Genomic DNA, 23,277 nt, shown 5'->3' with positions numbered 1-23,277 from the left:
TCAACTATCTAATTATATAATAATATAGTTATTTATGTATAAGATTATATGTAAAAATTATGTGCATATAAAAAAGTTGACATAAGTCAAAGAAAAAATTTATAGACTGAAATACAAAAGATAGGTGATAGATTTTTAGGTAATTAACAATCATTTTTAAATAAAAGTAAATTACTATTCTTCACCAAGGTAGCCCTGCCATGGTTCATGAACCAACGGTTCAATTTGGAGCCACTAATTCACAATAAAAAAAAATAAAAACTTTAAACTAAACTATGACAAATCAGTTCGTAACTGGCTCAAAATCAACATTGAACTACCGATTCCGATTTATGTCCCTTATTTATTTTTTAAGTAATAATTATAATAATTAAAAATTTTAAAAAAACTTTGACTTAATTTTTCAATTAAATTTTCTACGTATCCTTTTAGGGTTTAGAAGAATTAAAATCTACGTAATTATTTTATCTTCGTGTACCAAATAGCTAGAGATACTCCCTTATCTTATCACTCGTCTTTGCTTTCTTGACTACTAGTTCTCGTCATCGAATTATCTATAGTTAAACCAAAGTGTTTTTCATTGAAGTCCACTTTTATATCTTATTGGCGTAATTCAGTGTTTATCCAATCATCCACACATACTTGGGTTTTAATAGATTGGAGAGTCAAATTTGATCGCCTCTTGCCCGATATATTGTCCCCTTGATTAAAAGTTTGTTCCACTATGACAATTAATATCGAGGCTATTAGGACTTGTTTAGTAATAGTTACTAATGTTGGAAAGATTGATGCATACAACTCACTATTCTAAAATTGAAAAGTTTTTACCTATATTGTTATCATCAAACTTAAAAGTAATGGTTCAATAAATTTCAAGCTCTGAGGTGACGTTTAATATTTCTCTTGGTCTTTCACCTCTTTGCATTATAATACGATCACCATAACTAATATTTTTTGTTTGTGATGAGGCAATAGGTGGTAAAAAGAAAGAACCATTTTGGTTATTATAAACTAATGAATATTCAGCATAAATTTGTTTAATTAAATTCATAATGATAACTATAGTTAATTGAATATTAACTTCATCACCATCATCTAATTGCATGCATTTATAATATAATGTTAAATAATATGTAAAATCTAGAATTTAAAAAAAAAAAAAGCAACAAGAAAATTTTCTGGAATTTCTTTATAAGAATTTAACCATTTTGTTTATATTAAAAAAATTGTTTCATTTAAAATAACATCTTTTTTGGTCTTTTGTAAAGCCGCAATAACATTAAGGACTTTATTTAAAAATAAATGAGAAATAGAAGAATAAACCTTACTCAAAATAAAAATTGCATTATTAAAATTTCTTTAAACTTCTAAAATTGTCTTACAAATATCTCAATATTAGAGATATAGCATAACTTGTGACACATTTTGTGAAATAAATGTGCACAATAATTCCCTATAATCAAAAAACTCATTAAGTAATTTATATATTGAATTCCAACGAGTTGACATATCTTTAGGAAATTTTTTTGGTTTTTTGTTATATATTTTATAAAAATTTACCCCATTCTTTTATTGTTTTGGGATATATTCATAAAAATAAAATTGTTATTTTTATTGAACTAATAAAATTATTAAAATATCTTAAATTATCTTGTACATATAAATTTAACATATGCATACACATCTAATATAAAAAAATCTACTACCTAAATTGGGTTACAAATTTTTGTTAAATCAATAATCAAGATCATATTTATAGTTGCATTATCAAATGAAACTGAAATTTTTTTAAAAATTAATTTATATTCTTTTAATTATTCTATAGATATTATCCGACGTATGTCGATCATCAAACACCCTGTATGGTAAATTCTTTTTTGTAATTGAAAATTATTATCTATCCAAGTTATACTCATATAAAAGTGAACTTGTCAATGATTATTCCAAATATTACTACATATAGATACACGTCTATCTGAATTTGTAAATAACTGAATTATTTTTTTTTTGTTTTTATATAAAACTAATAATGATATTTTTAATGTGTTTATAAGAATAGTTTTATATGCAGTATTTAATACGGTTTTACACTAATTACTAAAATCTAAATTTTTATCAAAACTAAATACTAAGCGATCTATTGCTATCATTTTTGTAAATTATTCTTTACTTTTATTATAATTATAAATAAATAGAGATTTATGTGGAAAACCATACTCAATTATTTGTGTCTGACCTCCATTTTGCCTAATTTTTTTCGGATGCTTCGACTCAAAGTGCCTTTTGAATATTCCATATTCACCTCCTTGTTTGAATTTATAAACTTGTTTACAATAATTGTAAATAACTTCAAAATTATCTTTTTCTTTTTATATTTTTTAAAATGAATTTTGAAAATATCAGAGATAAAAAATTTTTGTGGTTGTTGTTCAATCTTCACTTCTTGTTGTTGTTGCTCCACCTCCACATATTAACTTTCAATTTCTTGTGTTGAAAAATTTTCTACAAATTGATTTTCACACACATTTGATGTATATGAATATTGACCAAATCTTTTATTACGTGAAGAATTTTCATTACTTGTTATTTTTTTATAATAAATAAAATTAATTATATAATTAATTATGAAAGATAATAAGAAAAATAATAATAGTAAATAATAAATAAAATTAATTATAAAGACAAATTTTATAATTAATTATGAAATTGTATAATAGAAAGATAATAATAATTAAATTATAGGATTTAAAATTGGAATTGATTTTATTTAAAAATAAAAAAAGAATTTGAGAGAATTTGATTGAAAGATTGAGAGAGTATTGATAATTGAAAAAATGAGAAATAAAAATAAATAAATGAGAAAGTTGAATGATTGAATGAGTATTTATAAGTAAAATTTTATATAAAAAATAAAAAAATTAATAAACCTAACGAGCCTTTGCAAAATTTGTAGGGACTGTTATAGTCCCCTACAAATTTATACTTTTTTTAATTAAATGAATTTTAATTATTTTTATTTAAAATTAATAAATTTTTTAATTAAATTATTGAGCTGCCAGTTCATAAATCAACAATTCAAAAAAGGAAAATCTGAATTAAACCGTCGAATCTGACGCTGATTCTAATTTAGATTGATTCTGAAAGTTCCAGTTCCCTTTTTACATGGGTCGGTTCTGGTCTGGTTCATGGGTCAAACCAACTCGTGGCTAGGACTACACCAAGGTTTAACAAAATTACATATCACCTGTAAAATTTAGAAACTACTAACATCTATGCCAGAATCGGTTTGAATCGGAATCAGAATTTGATTTTGATAGTTTGATTCAAGTTTTTCTTTATTTTAACTGTCGGTTCATGAACTAGCAGTTCAATAATTTAATTAAAAAAAATTATTAATTTTAAAGGAAAATGATTAAATTTTCTTAATTAAAAAAAGTATAAATGTGACATAGATTATGAAAATGGGTAATGTTGTATGATCTTTGGCCTAGGTTTAAAGTCACTACTGTATAATTTCTAATTCACGAATCCATGTGAAAGTAAAAGGATTATAACTAGATACTTATGAAATGTTTTATGCAAGCGTTGGTATGGGGGAACCAAGGGTGTCAATCTTACAATTCATATGTAATTATGTGCATGAAAAAGGGAAACAACACCAATTATTTCTTATGTGGTCAACGAGAAGCTTCATGTACGCATCCGCAATAGTACCATTTTCGGAAAGCTTTTCATAACAGTCCATTTAGTAAATGCACATATAGAAAAGGGGGGCTGCATCAATGATTTCTCATCCAGCCAGAGCATCAATGCTTAGGAACCCCAAGCTTGACCAACATATGCTATGTGCAAATGGAATATGAGAATTAAATGCAGTGGAAGCATTTTTTAGCTTTCTTCCATGCAGTGGAACCCAGGAGTGCAAGCAAGGAAGAATTCAATGCAGAGAATTAAAAAAAGGGAAATCTTTAAATTCAATGGAGCTCTACCGCATGGAAAAAAAACTAAAAAAATAAAAATAAATCCAATCCGTTCTTCATTTGAAAATTTTTCAAATTTAAATTTTCGTATTTTATAATCATTAATATAACATTAAACAATATTATAACAATTTTAAATAATAAAAACAACATAAAATGACAACATTAAACAATCTAACAATATAAAATCACAACAAAATTAAATTTCACATAAAATCATGAACATAAATCTATCATACATTATTTGATTTTAAATTTTCATAAAGAAAACACATAACATACAGGTTTTATTGTTCAATCACGTATCTTCTCTGTTGAAGATTTTTTTTTTCCATACTGCAAAAATTCCTTCCTCACTAGAAGGCTGAAGAAAAAAAGAGAGATGATATTCTCTTTTTTTGTATGAGCAACATCAATTGAGATATTTTAAAAAAATAAAATACTATTATGATATTTTTATTTAAGTTTTAGAATGAGTGAGATATATATATATATATATATATATATATACACGGTAAACCAAAAAAAGGAATAATTTTATCAATTAAAGCAATAGAAGCAATATCCCCTGTTCAAACACTGAAGCTTTCCCTGGTCTCCCAAGGGCACATTAGAGCTGCAATTTTTCTTCATATCGGAAAACAGCAATCACTTTCAACTCAGTTAAACTGAAAGCAACAAAATTTAAATCACGATCGGTCATCTAAAAACAGTGGGAGAAACTTAGTTTTAAATGCTGTTGCTTCACAAAACAATTTACAAACTAGAATTTCTATAACTTCATTAGCATGAAAATTTTACTTCACAAATGGATTGATAATTTCGTGGTGAAAAGATAAGCCCTCAGATCTCAAAGCTACAAACAGCTTGTATATAGTTTAATGCTAGTGGCATTCATCAACACCCTTACATACCACCCAATAAACAGAAACTTGGAATGGCTGACAGTCTCAAAGAAAAGAAAGAACGAAAGAAAGATGATGACAAAGTGCAAGCGCGTGCGAGAGAGAGAGAGAGAGAAAGGGAACGGTGGCATGTAGTGAGTATTGAGAAACCATGCAGCGACTCTATACAATTCAATTTTCCATCATTGGGCATTCATAAGATCCATTATTCATGAAGATACCATAATCCCATTATCAAATATTGCAACATGAGCTTCCATGTTCAAGCTCATACAGTTTGTATAAAAGTAATAAAAATAAAATTTACATGAGCATAGGCCTCAGATCTCCTACCCAAAACCATGCAATTCACGGCAAAGGTTTTCAATGAAAGCCATCCCTCATCTTAAATGGTGATCAAAAGAACACCACTGCCACCACCACAACAACAACCATCAACAGTGATAACAACAACAACAACAATAATAATAATAATAATAACAATAATAATTCCAAGAAGAAGAAGAAGAAGAAGAAGGTGCCGATGGTTAACATGATGAAGAAAGAGAGAAAGGGCAGTTGTTAACACTTATGAATGGTGGTATAGAGCAGTGGCAAAACTGAGGGCTAACAGTGAAAACTAAAAAGCACTCATCAAATGAGTTTGCATCATTGACCAATGCAATCAATCATACTTCTAAAAGTTTTTTTCGACGTATATGAGGAAAAAAACTCAATTTCTACTTATAGCAAGCAAAACAATCAAAACAAAAGTACTGTAAGATTATTAAAACTCCACCAGACCTTGCAATAGTTTATTAAGTAACCAGCGATTGAAAGTAATCTAAAACATACATGAGAAGTACTATGTCTCATTCAATGTCATCCAATTCAACCTAGCACCTATTAGATTGAGAGAAATATTAATGCAAATCTCGTGAGCATAAACAATTTCTAGACTTTCACCATTGATGGAGACCAAAACTCATGTCAAAATAAATGTGACTATTATTTGTAAAATTACATTCAAAGATCAAAAATACCCCAAGTAAAATGAAGAAATAAAAAGATATTAAATTATAAAATAGAAAGAAACTGAAGACCTCAGAACTTACAAATCATAATTCACAGATGGTGAAGTTCAAGATTTCAGTTAAAAGCCCATCCACAGCACCAATTATATAGAGAAATGGAAAGAATGGCAACAGCAACAACCGCAACCACCTGTAATGCTGGGAGAATTTGACAAGGGATGATGGAGGCCATAATTAAAATTAAAGCATCCATCCTATTTAATAAGTTCCCATCTTTGGGCAGATGTAAAAGAATTTAAAGAACTTTACCCTGTAAAAGCAAAGAATAACCCCCATATATGCAGGCTTTACATTGAAACTCACACAATTCCTAAGTAAACCATTAATACTCAAATAATATAAGTAGGGGAAAACAAAGACGTGTGAAGTATAGTAGCTGGAACCTAAATAAGAAAAGCAAACATAGCTAATGCAAAAAAATGTTCCATGTTAAACGAAAATTTGAAAATTTAGCAATGGAAGCATAACACCAAACGTGGAAATAAGCACGACTACAAATGAAATAGTGACAGGATAAAACATATGAAGAGGCCATCATTTAACACTTCAATTAACTGATTGAGTTCTTTAGTCCTTTAAAATACCAAAACTAGAGAAATAGTCAGAGAGTAAAACACCTCTAAGATTCAGAGGCATCGAAAAATGACATAAAACTTCTAAAAACTAATAGCCCTCAGATCTCATAGCTATAGTCGGTCATTCATGGTATAGAAAAATGGTTCTCATTAAGAGCCCTTACATATCATTATCCATTGTAACAGGAAGATAGATAGACCCATAGAGAGATAGAAAGAATAGAAAGAGAGAGAAAGAGAGATAAAGAAAGTAAAGATGATAGATTGATTATGATGATTGATGGCACTTATAAAAAAAATGAAGTAAAGGCTCAAAACGACAATCCATGCTACCACTCCACACTATGAGTTTTCCATCATTGGGCAAGAGTATACCAAAAAATGGTTAAAATGCATACCAACTTTTAACAAACTATCAGTTAAATGGCTATAAACATAGAACCTATTAGAAATTCACAACAGAGAAATAATCACGGGGAAATTTCTTTTTTTTTTTTCAAAAAAGAGCAATTTTAATAAAGAAGGTGACAAATTTTCATATACCCACAAGTCGCCCGACCATTCAACACAACATCCGAATTTGTCAACCGTAATATGTCTGGATCTAACTTGTTCGGTAAATTAACACCATTATGCAATTAAGGAAGAAACTACCTTAAACAGGTGCAAATCATACTCGAATAGTTATCATATACCGCTTTCAAAGCTGCAGATTTCCATCAATAAAGAAGTTAAAAAATGCTAAAGAACCCGGTACACGTATCATCAACATTCAGTTGAAAGACTAAAATAAAATTAAAAGATTTCGTAAAGTCAATGTATGGTTTTAAAGTGCATGTGGAAGAGAAAGCGAAAGCCCTCAGATCTCATAGCTTAGAAGCAATCATCAGGAGCTTAGAGCTAAAGGCCCGTTCTTCAAAAGCCTTTACACACCACCACACAAAACAAAATGCACGTATATGTGTGTGTATGTATGTATTTATGCAAAAAGAGAAGGAGGTGGCGGTGGCGGAGATGATGCCGGCAGTGGTGAGTTAAGGCTAATGATTGAACAAAATCCCTTTAGCTTTAGCAAACCGGTCAATGAATTTCATTGTTGTCCATCATTGGGCCAAAAAAATTAAAAAATATCGAAAATTTATCAAAGAAAATTCAAAACCCTAGAACTAAATCACGAAACAAAACCCCCAAAAAAAAAAAAATTTCAGTGCCTCCGAGTACAGAGCGAGCTGTTCAGTTTACCTCATGAGAGTCGATTTGAGGGAGAAAACTGGGGTTAAAAAGAGTAGTGGGAAGAATTTTTGGGGGTGATCGGGCTGGGCTTCTTGTGTTTAAAGGCCCAATTGTTCCCTTCTTTTTCACCCCATAAGATAGAATGTTTATTCTTCTGAGAGAACCCATAACATAAATTAGGAGAGAATTTTTGGGAGTTGAAAATAAAAATGACAAAAATTTAGGGGTACTTAGAAAGTGATCAACTTTTTAGGGGTCATTTGATATAATTAAAACCCAAATTTAACCCTCATTTTTACAAACAAATATCACTACCGAACCCTATAATTGTAATTTCAAACTCAAAAAAGGATGCCTGTTACATCCAATCATTTATACAAACATCAATCAAACTTTCATTTATTTGATAATTGTGTTTTTTTCTTTTATTGAATTTATTTAATAATTTGAAAGTATATTTCAAAATTATGAATGATAAAATTGGTTGAAACACTATTTTCTCAATAGAGCATTAAGGGGTGGCTACTATTTTACAGATGCAGGGATCTTTTAATATTTTTCAAATGCAAGGGGGTTGATATTTTACATATGCAAGATGTTCTCTTCAAATGGTGCTTCATGTTTGTTCTATGCCCAAGAGCAACATTTGTAAATAATAATAAATAAGTTAATTTTCATGATATTTTCAATTTCTTATTCTAAAAAAAAAAAACAAAAAATTTGAAAAAATACACGTTAAAAACCCTAAAATGAAAAATACTAATTACCTCCAAATTAAAAAAAATATAAAAAACTCACATGTCACACATACCAAATAAAATTAAACAAGCATACTAGAAAATATAAAAAACTCTTATCATGCGTGATCTTTATGGTGAAAAATATTCAAAACCCTCACCATGTGCATCACACATACTTGAGACATATCCAAAACACTCATCTTCATCTAAATTCACCATGTGTAGCCAACAACATGACTGTGAATTAAGCATGATGATGAAATCACCCAAAATCTCTCATTTTCAAGCCCAATTTTACCAACAATCAATTCTAAACTTATTCTAACACAAAACCATTAACAAAATTCATTTGTATGACACAATTGCCACTATAGGGTAGTTCACAATAGAGTCCAATTTAGTATAGCAGTGCAATAGTGGTGTAGGTGAGTAGAATGCATAGTTAGCTCATACAGTCAAGGTGTCGGATCTCTGTCTTAACCTAGTCTAATCAACATAGTTATTTTTTTCAGTATACAAAGTATTTTGACTAAAACAAGTAAGAAGACATATGATTATCCCAATTTAGGATCCATAGAGATTTTTTAATGATTGAGCAAGACCATAGTTATTCTTGAGAGAGTAATATGAGATTTTAGAGCTTCTTGAGTATTTAGTTAAGAATAATAGAATCCACATCATCTCAGTTGGAGTTTATAAGTAAAATCCTGATGACCTAAATAAGGTGGATTAAGTCAAGTGCATTTTAGAGATTAAGTGAAAGTTTAAATATAGTCTTTTACTTATTGAGTGATTTTCATTCACTTTGCAACTTTTCATGTTTTGCAGGTACATATAATCGTAGTGGCTACAACTGGAGCAATGAATATAAATGTGGCATGAGAGCATACATGTGGCATGAGGGCATAGATGTCATCTCAAATTTTATGTATTTAATTTCAGTTATGATCCTTTGTATGGTTACCTTATATGTCACCTATTTACTTACGGAGGATACTCATGTGAAAGTGTTTTCGAAGAGTGTTACATATGCATATGAAAGTACTTGATATGTCACATATCTATTGAGTGTTTGATACTCATATATTCCCTTTTATTGTTTTGAAAGTATGAGATGAGATTGTTTACAAAAAAAAAAAAAAAGAAGTATGAATGAGATGATAGGGTTATAGGGAGAAGTGCAAGCCACTTGAGATAGATTGCATGGGGAGGGGTATTATAGTTTTCTTGTGATTTATATATATGTTCTTAGATATCTTTGGATTTGAGATTGTTTTTATTTAAGCACATTTATTACATTTTGGAATATGAATTGTGTTTATAGATTATTTTTTATTTAGATATTTTTACATATTTTTCAATATATTTCTATTTCATGCTTGTTAAATGCATTTGAATTATTTTTTAAGAAAATTAAGTTAACATATCTTTTTGGATATGTATTCACTTTGATAGGGATTCGTCTAGGAATGAGTACTACAATGGCCTTGTCATGCCCATAAAATTGTGGGTTTGGTTTGCTATGACCCACAACCATCTCTAGGCAGTTATTATGTTGGTTATGACAATGAAAATTGTTGATTATAACAATGAAGGTTATTGAGTTTTTAACTAAAGACTCCAATTTATCATTTTAGTATTAAATAAAAGAAAGATAGTTTCCCTTTTCTCCTGTTTTTAATATAATGCCTAAAAATCTTTGACACCTTATTATGCTATGTATTCTGAAAACTAGAAAGGGAAGACTTTGTTCTGGATTGACAATCAGTCGTTTCTGCGTCAATTCTTTGCAACAAAATGACATAAACATGTTTGTCTTAATCCATGATTTTATAACCTATTATGATTAAATTAAACAAATTGAGCAAAATAAATATGATTTGTAATTATGTAATTTTGTGGTAGTATGTTGATTTTGCTTACAAACATTGCATTTAATCCATCTATTTTCATGTTGAGAGATATTTTCCAACCGATCATAATTTTTCATATGCCATGACAATTTCCATGTTTGGTCCAAAAATTTCGAACTCTCCCCTTATCCACGACAATAGAAGCTTAACAATCAATAAAATAATTTACGGTTGAAAATTATTCAAACCAAAATTCAAATGGTAAAATGTTTTTTTTTTTTAATTTTAATTTTCTTATATCAAACCAAACTATTATGTAACTCAAACTAAACTAAACTGCAAAATTCAAATATTTCGGTCAAGTTTTATTATTTGAACCGTTTTTTGCACACTTTTACTAATAATTTTCCTAGAATCTAGTATAGTAAATGCAACAAATAATAAATATGTACTTTTCCAATAATTTTTTTTTATTTTCTATTTATTGATTTTCCAATAAGTCCAAAAAATTTCATGATATTTATATTTTTTTTAAAATAAAACTAAACAAGTTACAAAATAAGAAATTCCATAACATTGATCAATAAAATTTTTTAAAGGTTTTAACATTTCTTTTAAATAAATCCAATTTATCAATCATATTCAGTAAAAACTATATAATTAACACGATTCTTTTACTATGTATTAAAATATTTAGTAACTATATTTTTATAATCTTTCTAAGATTTTAACATTAAATGGGTTAAATTCTAATGAGTTTTAATATCGGTTTTTAATTTTTCTTTTTTAATCTCGTTTATTTACAAATGTTATAATATTGTTGTAATCGTGAATGTTATAAGTACATGTATTTTTATTTGTTTCCATTTCTGTATATGCTAAACTTATTCTATCTTGTGCAATTAAATTTATTATATGGTAGACACATCTAACATGAAATGTTTTATCATCAAAATGCATATTTAAATGTCGCAACATTAACTCTATAACTTTATCATTTTATTTAACATTATCAAATGTGATGAAAAAAATTATATATTTGATATTCACTAAAAGTGTTAGCTAATGCTCTATAAATGGTTGCATCAGGATATGAAAATTCAAAAACTCGAAATACAATAATTTTCTTTTGTAATTGTCAATTAGAATTAATAATGAGCCGTTGGATAAATATATCCTAAATATTGGTTATTAGATGTCTCTAAATAAAAATTATTAAAATAAACTCAATTATATTAACTAAGTTTATTTATAATTTTTATTTTTATTAATTTATAATTTTTAACAGCATTATTTTTTATTGTGTCTCTAGGAACTATTCTAACTTCAGGTTATAGACTGTTTTGTATAAACCATTATAAAATACTATTATCACCAAATAAAAATGGTTGATTAGTTGCGATAAGGTACCTAACATAAAATCTTTCATGTTTTGTTGATTATATATGAACTTAGACATTTCCCCATTATATAAGTGGATGAAATGGTGAACGAGGATTCATACACCAATTTTGAACTTGTGAACAAATTTTGTTATTGCCTTTTTAAGTGTTCCTTGACTTTTTTTTTTTACAATGCTCATTGATAGGAACTATTCTAATTTCAGGTTGTAGATTGTTTTGTATAAACCATTATAAAATACTATTATCACCAAATAAAAATAGTTGATTAGTTGCGATAAGGTATCTAACATAAAATCTTTCATGTTTTGTTGATTATATATGAAGTTAGACATTTTCCCATCATATAAGCGGATGAAACGGTGAAAGAGGATTCATACACCGATTTTGAACTTGTGAACAAATTTTGTTATTGCCCGTTTAAGTGTTTCTTGATTTTTTTTTTTTTTTTTTACAATGCTCGTTGATATACTTATGCATGAATCAACATTTTGAAGCTTTTTTTAACATGTTATTGATAAACCAACGTTAGCTGTAAACGTAGGAGCACCGACTTGGAATAGAAGAAACCACAAGGTGCTGATCTTTGAATAAGGGACAGCCTGAATACCATGCGGCATGCCAAACGAATTGAATAATTTCAAACGAATTGGCTAATTCAAAAAACAGTGCCTGTAAGACTGATCTATAGGTGATATAATATTGACTTCAGTTTTACCAGGCTTTGTGACAATTAGGTGCACTTGCTTATCCATCTCTGTCAAGTTCTCTTCTCCCCTAGACATGGTATCCACCAGAGAAACTTGCGGAATAGACAAACAGAAATGCTCAATATAAGTCGCAATATAAGCTTTTGTCAGATAGAAATTATTGGGTGGCTGCCAAAAGGTCTTGATAAAAGCAATATGAATACTAAGGAAAAGATTGCGATGGGCACATACTCTTAGCGGACAAAGGAAACATGGGGGAATCTTGTGTTGTTACTCTGGCAGGCCAAGATGCACCAAATTGAACAAAAACAGATGCTAAATTCCACAGGCAACCCACCTTGGAGACAATGACGACTTAACAAATTTTGTTTAACAGTGACAAAGGTGAAGCAGAGTCGGTGCATTATTTGCCAAAGATTAAATCCAATGATCAAACACAGACAATTTAAGGGGAAATTATTGCTGTCTTCAGGCTACGACAACAGCAAGTGAACAGAAAATAAGTTTACAATGTTCTTTCAGCTCATATTAATGAAAATGTGAGTTTAGTGAACGGAAAACATTCAATAATGAAACATTCAGAGCATACTAACTCGTAGAAATATGAAATTTTAAGGGGAAAAAAGAATACAGAAAAAGAGAGGAAAGATTCTTTGTCGAATGAGCACAGATGCTGTCCTGTAATTGCTAGTCCAACTAGTAGTTGTACGCTGCATAAAACAAACACCCTATAGATTCTAGGAGAGAAACAAGCAAGACCGACTAAAGTTTTCTATTTCTTACCATAATCGCTATTTTCTTCTATTCACATGCCAATTTGGTGTCGAAACTGCTCAAGCAGATTGCGAAAGCCTGAAATGCAGATAAAGGATACCGGTAGTCCATTGTGAACATATCCTTGCCAACCTTACCAAATTGCAGAATGATCTTGTCGTGATCCGACTGGGGTGGCTGTGATGGTGTGGGTGCACCAGCAGCAGGCTGTGTGGCAGCAATTAGCTGGAAGTTTTTCACTGAAGCAACAGTAACTCTTCCTCTAAAGTTGAGGCACCAACACTGCAGCTGCTCATGCCATCTTGGAGCCTTGTTCCGAAGAACTAATGGTCGCTCCTTTCCCTCCTCATCGTCATCACGAATGCCGGCTATGTCAGAAAATCGGGAGCTACTAAACTCAGTTGAACTATCTATTGATTTTGAGAAGTTCCTGAAGGAATCTTCAAGGGAGCGAGGATTAAGCTCTGCCTGGCCTGGGACACTACCACCAGGCTCAAGAGATGAGGCCGGAATTGAGTGCATGGTGCAGTGCATCCTCCGAGGTCCCCTGGTTCCTAAAACATTCAGCTCATATGTGACCTGAGCAATGTTGTAGCTACCAGTGGGAACCTTCGGTGAAACCTTTTTTGAATAGAACCTGCGGCTTCGGCCAGGTGGAGAAAGCTGGGCATTGTTGTAAGGAGGTTGTGTGTCATAAATGATGAATTTTGTGCCAAGAAAATTTGACCTGAAGCACAGAAACACATCATATTCTGTTGCCGTACATAACTATAAAGTTCTGTAAATCTAACGATCAATACTTGAGACCATTACATATAATGTGATTAATAAATTAAGTTGAACTCTCCATTCACACATCACACAATTTTAAAGTCACCAAACATGTTCATGACACTTAGAGCTTTTTTTTCAGTCAGATTTATAAAGAATTTAACTACATTTTGTTTTTTCAGAGCTATACCATACAGTTTATGATAGATTAATTGACAGAAAGATGAAGCTTTTAATATTGAAAATAGCCATATCCTACCTCAACTTTCCAATGTAAGTACTGCTTGATCTTGATATATTATCAGCATCCATGGAGATTACATACTCTGTGCAAGTGGTTCTCCTAGTCCGTTTTGCAGAAAGAAGAAACTTGCCATTTTCAACAAGCAAAGCTGCAAAAATACAATTAAATTAGAAAGTTTCAAAATAAACGATGTTAGGGAGTAGGAAATCTTATGAGTAGATAAGTTAACCGTCCTGTATAAACCTAAATGAATTTAAGAGTTTGGACTAAAATAAGAAAAATAAGTGATAATGGTACCATTATATAGTTGCATGAAAAAAGTACACAGATATGAATCAGATGATAATTTCCGGACTAATAGCAGGCATCAATTGTAGAAGTTTATAAGCAGAGCCACTTATAATTAACTCAAATTTCCCATACACAGCCTATGTAGTTGGAATCAATTACTATGAAATGCACAAAAAGCCAAAGAGATAATCAACATATACTAAGGCTATCTGATTCAACATTTGAATCAGATTTCTGAAAGATCCCCAACAAGCACCAGCAACTGTTTCCTATGACATAACATTTGAATTTCCACTTGTTTTTAAAAATGAAGTCTTCACTAACAGAACAAAATTACTAAAGACTAGAGAGGTTTTTAAAACATAACATAGGCTTGAACATATTTCTGGACGCTTACTTTAGAAATAGAGATCGTTTGAGCAGGTCAACAAGGTGATTCAACAAAGTTGGAAAATGTTTCCAACAGTCGTACTAGTATCTTTATTATAGAAACAAATCAGTAACTACTGATCAGTTATAAACATGTGTCACTGCTTGTCCCAGTATAACACAAAGCAAATCATAGCGTTGGAATAAATCCGAGGGCTACTCATTGGAAGATTAATACAGCATCATTGAATCGCATAAAAAGAATTAGTAGCCATACTGTTTGATAAAAAACCTTGTTAGTAAACCAACACATATTTAGCCCAAAAAAAAAAAAAATTGACAAGAATAAGAGTTAAGAATCCATAAGTTTTTTGTTCAAGAAAATAACCTCTAATAATAATAAACAAAAACAGTTTTCAATTTTTTTCCATTTAATCCCTAAATACACAAACATGAAATTTTAAAGAATCGTAAGAAATTACTAATAAGGTCATCATAGGTACATTTAAAGGCCAATGGGTGGTCAAACTTCATCATACCAATGCCCACCTATATTTTAGCCTCCACAACACTATACCACTTTTTTATCTCACTCTTTCTTCATTTCTTTTCATCTAAGAGTAGTCTTTTTCTTTTTGACACAGTGCATCTTTCCTGGGCAAGTTTGAATATGACACTAAGGCAAAGCCACCATTTACCTCAATTGAGATTTAACAGGCACATCATGTTAAGACAAAAATTTTGGGGCAAACAAAATATAGAAGAGAAGCTTACCAGGGCTAAGGCAAAGGAAAAGATGGTAAGTCAAATTAGATTTATCCCTCTTAATGAAGCACTGAATAGCCCCATCCCTGGGACCTGGCTGTAAGTGAGAAACAAAACCAAAACCTGGTCAGTCCACATCTGTCTCAATGAAAACATCTCATTAATGTGAAATATATATGTATGCATCAGAATGTTTATACTAAGACTAACAATTCAACAGATACAGAAGTAAAGTAACTGCATATAAAAAAAATTACTAGCTTTTTCCATATAAACCTATCTTATAAGCACAGCAGAAATTATAAAAGTTTCACCTGTTTCAGGGAAACCGGAAAAGTAATCTTCCCACAGAATTCAGGGCTTCTGACAATTTCTTTGCACATTTCCCTCCATGATCTACACACAGCAGCACATGCAACAACATTTTTGCGAGCAGGCCATGTAGTCTCACTTGCCTCCAATCTCTTGATCACATCACGCAAAAGCTCAGGTGGGAGGCCTGCCCATCGGCTGTTTTGGATGACTATGGGCTGGTCATGCAACTCGTGCACTGAACCATGTGATTTTCCCCTATGATGATGACCAGGCAGCCTCACCTCAAAGCTTCGTCTTGATAAACTCCCAAATCCATCCCTCACATCACGAACTATACTTCGGAAAGACATTTAATCCCGCAACTTAAATAACTGATGACTTAATGTAACTTTACAAATGATTGCATAAAGTTATTCGCTTAAGTAATCACCAATCCAAAAACTGTAAAGTTCTCGTATAAGTTACAACTGCAAATAAAAAAAAAAAAAAAGATTTTATATTCAAGATTGAATGCTTAATAACCAAGAAATAAAGAGAAAGATGAAAGACATATAAGGAAAAGAACAAAGCCAGAAAAAGAAGATTCCCAGAAATGAAAAGCTTCAGATGGACCAAAAGCACCAAAAATACCATACTTTTATCAGAAACCATCTTTTGGAAGGTTTTTAAACTGATCTCAAAACCCAAAATCACCATTTATTCAAATCTAAATTTCCAATTCTGCATAATTTTAATCAAAAGAAGAATCTTAACGAAAGAGCAGCAGAATTTAAAAAAAAAAAGGATCAATCTTTTCCCAATAACAAATACAGTCTTGAACTCTAACATATGACTCTAACAAAGATGCAAGAGAATTAAACAAAACAAAGCAAGTAGATAATAAAAAAATCATTTCTTTTCCACACAGTTGAATTTATGTCTCGGCCTTGAAATTTTGTCCTCGATATTCGTGCTTTTTACGTATTCACAAAAATTAAAACTTGAAATATTAAATTAATTTGAGAAAACACCTTAAAATCACAAGCAATGCTTAGATATTAGAACCAACCTCTCATAAGATAACCAAAGATTGATCAAAGATCCATTCTTTCACTTTCACCTCAACACAAAGACCAAAGCTTTCACATTAATTCTGCAGAAAACCAAAAATAAAAACCCAAAATAATAATAAATAGAAAGAAATTCAACCCACTGTGATATCCACAAAAATTCCATCATAAATGGCCTTTTTTGAAAAAAAAAATCAACATAGCAAGCAGAAATGCAGCGTTTTGAAACTCCAGTTCAAGAATTTGAGAAAAACCCCGAAAAGGAAACCTAAAAATCACCCGATCAGACACCCAAAAACCACACGCATCTTCGCAAAACTTCACCGGGAAACAAACAGAAAATGAGCCCCTCAGACAAAACGGAAAAAAAATCATAAAAAAGAAGCGATCTAAAAGAACAGAACAGAACGAGAGATACGATGAAACAAGATCACAAGCGAAACTCACCATCTTCAACTTCATGATGTTTGTTGTCTGTATCAGATCCTTCACTTTTTCACCACACAGAAACACAGTTTCTAACTTTTCTCTCTCTTCAAGACACTAAATCCAGTTTTGTGCTGTGTTAGTTTTGTCCTGATGAAGGAAGATCCGGACTTGAAACTTTTATTCAATCCGCCTTTGGAACTGCCTCAAAGGGAAAAGTTACTTATATTTTTATGATCTTCTCGATATTATTAAGTAATTAATTAGTTTAATAATTCTGCTAACAATGATAAAAAAAAAAAAACCAATACTGCTACTATGTGCTCCGTTAACTATTTTTTTTTTATTAGACATGTAATTACTAATTTACCCGTCACGTTGACTTTTCCGTATTGAATTTCCTTTATCTGATAACCACTGTTTTAACGTCGCGTGCCACCTGTAGCTATGACATAAACTTGGTGACAATTTACCGGCAGAACCATAAGGTTTTCCCTTTTTTAAATCCCTTTTATTATATTATTGTCCGATTCGAGTTTACTTAAGTTTGAAAATTAATTTAGTGTAATTTGATTTAATTTGAATTAAAAAGTTTAACTTGTTTTTTAAATTAATTCAAACACAACTTAAAGAGAATTCTATTCAATTTAATTTATAAATTAAGTAAATGAGTTAATTTAGTTTAAATTTAATTTATGATTCGATTCAAATTATATTAAATAATTATTAAATAATAATCATTCATCTATTATAAAATAAAAAAATATTATTTTATTTATTATTAGATAAAAAATAAGCTCTATTTTTAATTATTCTTATCATATTTCTTATTGATGCTCAAGAATTTCTTTGATTTACATGTGTTTTATAGTAATAATACAATAATAGCCATATATCACTTATTTATTTCCTGTTTAAGTGAGATTAATATTACCCTTTCAAAACTAATTAATTTCTTATTTCAAAGCATATGAAAGCTCGATTTAATACATCAATAAAATTATATATATAAATAATATATATAATTTTGTAAATAAATAACGATATGGACAAATATATTTTCTCAAACTATTAAATTATAATATTTTCTTTTTTGTCTTTCCAGTAGGATTAAATTTAAATTAAACTTATTTAAGTTTGAATTCAAATTAAATTTAAATAAGTTTAAAATAAACTTAGTTTAAACTCAAGATTGATTATAAATTTGAATATTTTTGCACTCAAATTTCAGAGAACGTATTTAACTCGTCAAACTCACAAGTTAAAATTTTCGATATAAAACTATATCGTTTTAATCAATATACGTTAAAACAATATCGTTTTCGTATCGAGTTAAATTCAAAACTCGATTCAAACTTGAATTCTAGTTCAACTCTTTTAAAATTAGTCGAGCTCAAAATTTTTTTAATTGAGTTAGATGAGATTAAACTCAATATTATACAAATTAAATTGAATTTAAATTGAATTCAATTTGAATTTTATTTTACCTTATATCCACATGTAAATATATATTTTTCAACGTATGGGCATGTGGGATATTTTACTTTGACCCTCTTTCTAATTGAGAAGTTGAAGATGTACGAAGATGAAGGGCATTTATAAATATAGATAATTTGAAGCATTTCATGCGAACAAAATAATGACATGGGGCACGCCGTCATCATGGACCTTAGTGGAGAGTACGAATGGCACTTGTGCCCACAACAAAATTACTAATCTATCCAACTATTCATTTCTATTTTTATTTAATTTTTTTATTTAAAGTTTTATTACGTATCCCCCCACAAATAATTTTTCCTAACCATATTGTTTCCTTGTGGTAGTTGAGTTAGGCACTAAACAATGGGGTCGGAGAAACTGAAAGGGCGCAATTGACATGATAGGTTAGGCAATCAAATATCCAATCTACTAATTAAGCATCATTAATTGCCATTTAGGCATTCTTCCGCAACATAATTGACATAATTTCTTTCTAAAGTATAGGGTCCATTCAAAAAACGATAAAACAATAAGAACAATTATCGTAAATTTATATATAAATAATAATATATTATTATATAATTAAATAATTTTAAATTAAATATAAAATAATATCAAATTATATTATAATATATCTTTATTTATATATAAATTTATATTTATTGTTTGTATATGTAATATTACTTTTAGAAAACGTTTAGTTTAAGTAATGTTTTATTATCAAAATAGGGAGATTTTCTTGAAGATAGATTATTTAAAAAATTACTGAATATAAATTATTATTATATTTGATCAAATTTGATAAGTATAAATAATTATTGTTTTTCGTTAAAGGTAATAAAAGAATATTAGTAAATTATTTTACTTAAATATCTGTGAATATAATTATTTTTAAATATTTTTAAATTATTTATTATATTAATTAAAAATAATTTTTTTTGGTCTAAAAAAATTATTAATATAATATAATTATAATAAAATTAATATTACCTTGATAATACTTTAATACCTAAGTTAAAAGTGATAATCAGATTATCACTTATATTATCTGTCACGTCAACATTAATAATAGAAACTTACCATAATCTTTTATTACTGACAAACTAAATAAAGTAATAAAAAGTAAATTATTAAAATAATATTTAAATATTAGAACCAAACGACCTTAAAGGAAAACTTTTATAAACTATAAATATCTTAACTTGGTTTATAAATCAAAGGCCAAATCACCATTTCCCATCCATGGTTTGATGAAATAACATATTCTTACTAGTTAAATTTGAAAAAGTCAATTTCTCACATATATGTCAAAATCAATTGATAATTTTAATAGTTATAAAATATTTATATCATTTTATTTAAATATTATAATAGATGTGTATTCTTGGGCATCAATGTTATTTTTTCAAAACTTACTAATAGTGAATGAATATTTTCTTTATTTTATTTAGAAAATTATTATATTCACCTTATATTGTGAAAATGTAATATATTTTCAATATTTTATAATATGATATTTACATTCTTTATTTATTATGTATTTTAGGGTGTAATTATCAATTTTGAATCTACTGAAAGACATATTAAAATTTAAAAAAATTTTAAAATACCTTTAAACATGTTGAAATTAAAAAAACACCTTAAATTTTCATTAGCACCTTAACATATTTAAAAATTACAACTTATCTTTAAACATATGATTATACGTCATTGACACCACTATCTATATTTGTATCAATAATTTTTTTATTATTTTTAATTAAAATTAATATAAAAGAGGGTATAAAATTATTTAATTAAAATTTCGAGTAAAGTATTATTTAATTTGAAAACTTTTTTGTCTCTTCAGTAATTTTATAAAAATGAAAATTAACAAAATTGTTTGAAAAATTAACAAATGGGTGAGAAATTGAATCATTCAAACTTAATAGATACAAATTGTTATTTCATCAAACCTTGGTGGGAATCAATTATTTGGCCTAAATCAAATTCCAAACTAGAATTTGGTCAACTCGACGATGTATGAACGCAAAAAAAGTGAAAAACAAAGACATGCTTTAAATCTTGAAAACAAATAAATAATTAAAAGTTGAAAAAAAAAAAAACACATTAGGTTTTGGATTTTGGTAATTGATCGGTAACATTATTGAGTTTTTTCGAACTTTATTTTGTAAATCCAAATTTGAAACAAGAATCTCATTTTTTTTTCTTTTTTTTTCAACAAACAGACAATTAAAAATTAAAAATGCCAAAAGACTTATTTTAAGAAAGATTTAGTATAAACTTAAACTCATACTTTCTAATTTTAAAAAATTAAATATTCATCAATCTATTAAATTTTATTGAAATAAATTTGAGTTTTTGTTATTAATAGATAAATAAGTATTTAAGTTTTCAGAAGTTAATAGATATAAATTTGAGTTTACACTAAATCTGGGTGGAAATAAGTATTTTGGCCAATTAAAAATAAATAAAAAATGTAAACTAATCCAAATAATTTGTCATGAGCAAGTTGTGTTGTGGGCACAAGGGATAGTATTTTTTTTTTAATTAAAAATTTAAAACTAAGTTTAAAAATTAAAGTAAAATTGAAGTTTTGGTGTGAACACAAATTGCGAAGCCACTTGCACATTTATAATTCACCTGATGATGTTTTGTAGAGCATGACAGCCATGTATATATTTTTATACTATTATTTATATTTTGATTTATTATAGTTAAATAAGAATTTTAAACCAAATTAATTGCCCACTCTACAACCAAAAATGCTTCTTTATCATGGTGGGATTTTTTTTTTTTTAATTAAAGTATGTATAGTCTAAAGATATGGTTTAAGAGAAGCACATTCTCTCTATATTTAAACATATATAATGCGGTGTTTTTTTTTGTTTTTAGACTTTTTTTTTGGTTTACATTTTCCTTTAGAATAATAAATAATAATTGCATCGAATAAGTGTCTAGTCACGTGGTGAGTGACTAACTATGTAAGCAATATTTAGTGACTACATATGTCATCTATATGTAGGATGACCCATTAGATAAGTAAGAGTTTTTTTACCGAAAATTAGTGAGAATAATAAGTTTTAACGATTGGGTAATTTGGTCAACAATATTTCATCTCTAACTTCCACTTTTATAAGATAGCGATCATATCATAATTATACAAGATAATATAATTAATGAATGTCCTTGAACATATGGATTTACAATAAAATTATGTATAAAAACGATGGATATAAATTTGTACACAAACAATGATATGTTTATCATAATTGAACATGTTGGCAAATTGTTTTCTCATTTCATTGTTGCTTGAGTAGAATTATACCTTTAGTTTTTCATATTTCTGTTGGGTGGATATTTACCAACAATTATTTGGCACTTAAAGGATAACCTTTGAAAAGTTCTTCTTGTTCATCTCGATCAAAGCACTTTTGCCCTGACTCTTTGTGGAAGAAACACATGATCAAAGAATGCCACAAGTGGTCCAGACTACTAAAGCCAGTTAGTTTATTCCAGCCTGTAGAACAACCCATACTTCTTGTTGAGAATTAACTTGCACCACCAATTGAAAGAACAACCAATACTACTTAATATGAAGGCACAATTGAATGATGCTTTCGGAGGTCTAACCAATATCGTCAACACTTTGATCCATTGAATGGATAATATTGTCCCAGTAGCATTAATTGGGACCCATATCTCCTCCCCGTAGCTAGTCATTAAAAGGTCGCAAGCTTCTTATATAGCCTCTCATTTTTGCCATTAGAGACAATAGTAATCCTTTGCGACGTGCATCGCACCATGAACTTGCTATTTTCCTTCAAAATTTCAACATACAATGTGTATATAACAATCTACGTAATAAATGTGTCAAATCTCAATATGTAAAAAATGACTCACGTTAAGCAAATAATATTCCTCATTGTGTAGATAATAACTCATCTATTGTAGGTTTAATTAACTCTATGCTACTGTGCAATAGTAAAAGGAGTGTTTTTGATAAGTTCAAATTAAACTACTTTTTATTCAAGTCCAACTTTAATCAAAGGGTGTTTGAGTTTGATTCGATTCATATTCACCTTTATTCACAAATATGCCTATTGTTAATAGTATTTGAGTTTCTGAAATTGCTCATTTACTCCTTATCTCTAAAACCCTTCATCTTAAATGATTTGTTGGAGTCAAAACTGTTGTATCATGATAATGTTTAAAGGTTAATTTTGAAATTAATTAAAATTTAAACATTATCATGTTGTATGTCAACAAGTTAATAAGCAATGCTTCTTATTTCCTAATATATTTGCTGATTTTAGAAGGTGGAA

General features: G+C 28.9%; 1 protein-coding gene and 1 long non-coding RNA gene across 6 annotated transcripts; both read right to left on the bottom strand.

Moving 5' to 3' along the window:
• Nucleotides 1–4,498: 4,498 nt before the first annotated feature.
• Nucleotides 4,499–7,881, bottom strand: LOC123228601. Of its 3 annotated transcripts, XR_006504735.1 has the most exons (3): nt 7,776–7,881; nt 5,980–7,239; nt 4,499–4,648 (listed from the first exon to the last, which is right to left on the bottom strand). It is a non-coding gene; the product is annotated as an uncharacterized LOC123228601 (long non-coding RNA). The 3 variants fall into 3 exon arrangements; XR_006504736.1 differs by lacking the exon at nt 7,776–7,881 and having other exon boundaries at nt 4,499–5,295; nt 5,980–7,769; XR_006504734.1 differs by lacking the exon at nt 7,776–7,881 and having other exon boundaries at nt 5,980–7,769.
• A 5,088-nt stretch (nt 7,882–12,969) lies between these two features.
• On the bottom strand, nt 12,970–17,675 carry LOC123229517 (tubby-like F-box protein 8). Of its 3 annotated transcripts, XM_044655380.1 has the most exons (7): nt 17,495–17,675; nt 17,327–17,365; nt 17,047–17,130; nt 15,998–16,465; nt 15,693–15,780; nt 14,274–14,406; nt 12,970–13,970 (listed from the first exon to the last, which is right to left on the bottom strand). In XM_044655380.1, exons 4-7 carry the CDS (start codon nt 16,346–16,348, stop codon nt 13,271–13,273), a joined length of 1,272 nt encoding a protein of 423 aa, XP_044511315.1. In that variant the 5' UTR covers nt 16,349–16,465; nt 17,047–17,130; nt 17,327–17,365; nt 17,495–17,675; the 3' UTR covers nt 12,970–13,270. The 3 variants fall into 3 exon arrangements, with proteins under 3 accessions (XP_044511315.1, XP_044511313.1, XP_044511314.1); XM_044655378.1 differs by lacking the exon at nt 17,327–17,365; XM_044655379.1 differs by lacking the exons at nt 17,047–17,130; nt 17,327–17,365.
• Nucleotides 17,676–23,277: the final 5,602 nt, after the last annotated feature.

This window comes from Mangifera indica, chromosome 11 (genome assembly GCF_011075055.1).
Source record: "Mangifera indica cultivar Alphonso chromosome 11, CATAS_Mindica_2.1, whole genome shotgun sequence".
Lineage (NCBI taxonomy): Eukaryota > Viridiplantae > Streptophyta > Magnoliopsida > Sapindales > Anacardiaceae > Mangifera > Mangifera indica.
This window is presented reverse-complemented; position numbering and strand designations above follow the sequence as displayed.